The sequence below is a fragment of the Sardina pilchardus genome, chromosome 17 (assembly GCF_963854185.1).
Source record: "Sardina pilchardus chromosome 17, fSarPil1.1, whole genome shotgun sequence".
In the NCBI taxonomy this organism is placed as follows: domain Eukaryota; kingdom Metazoa; phylum Chordata; class Actinopteri; order Clupeiformes; family Clupeidae; genus Sardina; species Sardina pilchardus.
Window position 1 is genome coordinate 32,100,402 of NC_085010.1, and position 2,500 is coordinate 32,102,901.

Here is a 2,500-nt window from a genome sequence, read left to right on the forward strand (position 1 = left end):
CTTGAGATGTAAGTGTGCACAAACAAACTTGATATTAGGCTATTATTGTGTTGCTGCTATGCAGCCACATCAGCACTTAAACTAGCAGCCATGTATTGCTGGTTGGCATGACCGCTAATAACGTGTGTGAGAGCAGAAAAGACGCGCAGGCAGGCTAGGGGAGCAGAGCAGGGAGGGACTAGAAGCATGCCTTGTGGACACGCATGTTACTTCAAAAGAACACACGGACATTATTATAGTGCATGAAAATGCACTATACTGTTCTTCCTAGGCTTCTTCTTATTATTCTCATTTTTTCTATTCAGCTTGAACCGTTTAACTTAGAAACTTCATTCAAACGTCGCAACGTAGGTCTTAAATAGGGGAATGCTGCTATGTATTTTTCAACTTTGTAACTTTTATACTTTTTAAACTATAAATTAAAAACTATTAAAAATTTCCCCATAGACTTAACATTGGCCTCTATGACATCACAATCGGGTCGTTAAGCCATTAGAATCTTATGCCAGGTGGCAAGCCCCACCTGCAGCAGCCCTCTCTCTCTGAGGCTTTAAGCATACAATCTCTCTGTGAAGACTACATATCCTGTTAAACTCTCTTTCCACAACTGTTTCAAAATAAAAGTCCTCACTGCAATAATACACTATTAAATCATTCAACCATTGAAACTACTCAACTATTTAACTGTCAACCATTCCAACTGTCAGTTATCTTCAACTATGCCTCCAGTCAACTACATGATACCTCCATGTACCTAGCAACCAACATAGCAACCATTAAAATTAAGCGTTTATGACCGTTTCCATAGCAACCAACATGATTTTACTACAGTAACTTCTTTATTCCTGATAGTGGCAGCCATGGATACCCTATCAACAAATGTTTCAAAATAGAAGTCCTCAGTAGCAAGTTAGCTAGTTATCATAGTTAGCATTTTTAGCATAGCTGCTAGAAATGATTAGCTAAGTTAGCTAATCAACCTAGTTAGCATTGTTAACATAGTTAACATTGTTAGCATAGTTAGCATTGTTAGCATAACTGCTAAAAATGATTAGCTAAGTTAGCTAATCAACCTGGTTAGCATTGTTACCATAGTTAGCATTTTTAGCATAACTATTTTTAGCATAACTGCTAAAAATGATTAGCTAAGTTAGCTTATCAACTTGGTTAGCATTGTTAGCATAGTTAGCATTTTTAGCATTACTGCTAGAAATCATCTGCTAAGTTATCTTATCAACCTGGTTAGCACTGTTAACATAGCTAGCATTTTTACAATAACTGTTAGAAATCATTAGCCAAGTAAACCAATCAACCTGGTTATCATTGTTAGCATAGTTCACATTTTAGAATACCTGTGAGAAATCATTAGTTAAGTTAGAACAGGAATGTTTAAGCTTTAAAATGTCTACCTTAACACTATCAACTCTCTTTAAACTATGCAACCACCATGTTTACCCTAGCTACACCTTAGTAACCACATCTACATTATCTATCTATACATTTTTTTTGCATTTTCATGCACTGGTAATTCCTTGGAACTGCATTTCTAGTTATTAATAATTATTATAAATCAATCCGCGGATCATGTGTGTGCCGAACCGAAGATACTGATCCGAACGGATCACGGATCAATGATGACCCGTTGCACCCCTAGTGTGTGTGTGTGTGTGTGTGTGTGTGTATGGGTGTGTGTGTGTGTGTATGGGTGTGGGTATGTGTGTGTGTGTGTGTGTGTGTGTGTGTGTGTGTGTGTGTGTGTGTGTGTGTGTGTGTGCCTACTTCTCTCTGAGACGGCTGATCTCTCTCTTGAAGTCCTCGTCCTCCATCTCCGAGTCGTTGTCGCTGCTCAGGTACGAGTTGTTGAGGCTCCTCCCCTCGGGGCTGGGCAGGGGCGGTCCGTTGCCTAGCGACAGCGGCGGCTCCTGGGCGTGGGGCGAGGCGGTTGCCGGGGCGACGACCTCGTCTTGGCTGCGGCTGACGGAGAAGCGTCCGACCCGCGTGTCGCCGGCCGAGGAGGTCACCTGGAAACGGCCGATGGTGGTGGTGGGGGGCTGTGCGGGGGGCGGCGTGTGTGTGTGTGTGTGTGTGTGTGTGTGAGGACACACTCCGTCCACCACGTCCACACTGGGCAGCGGCCGCAGAGACGAGTACTTGTGCAGCGTGTGCTCAGGGCTGGACAGCGAGGAGGAGGAAGAGGAGGAGGAGGAGGAGGAGGAGGAAGAGGAGGAGCAGGACGTTGTGGAGGAGGAGTCAGCCGAGCTGGGCGGGAGCTGAGACACACCCTCCTCTGTTGCCACGGACACCTGAGGGAGGAAACACAACATGCTGCACTGACTCCTGACCAAGCAGTGTGAGTGTGTGTGTGTGTGTGTGTGTGTGTGTGTGTGTGTGTGCTTGAAGAGAGTAAGTTAGCTTCAGTGTCATCATGAGCATGTGTGTGTGTATGTCAGTGAGCATGTGGGTAAGACTGTGTATGTGCAAGAGTGTGTGTGTGTGTGTG

The 2,500-nt window shown here is 44.4% G+C and overlaps 1 protein-coding gene across 1 annotated transcript in view; it reads right to left on the bottom strand.

The window, feature by feature from the left end:
- wnk1b (WNK lysine deficient protein kinase 1b) overlaps positions 1 to 2,500 on the bottom strand; it is a gene marked incomplete in the record, with an annotated part of 113,102 nt that overhangs the window by 12,409 nt on the left and 98,193 nt on the right. Inside the window, 1 exon segment of the mRNA XM_062518228.1 lies at positions 1,780 to 2,303. Coding sequence (XP_062374212.1) covers positions 1,780 to 2,303 — 524 coding nt within the window.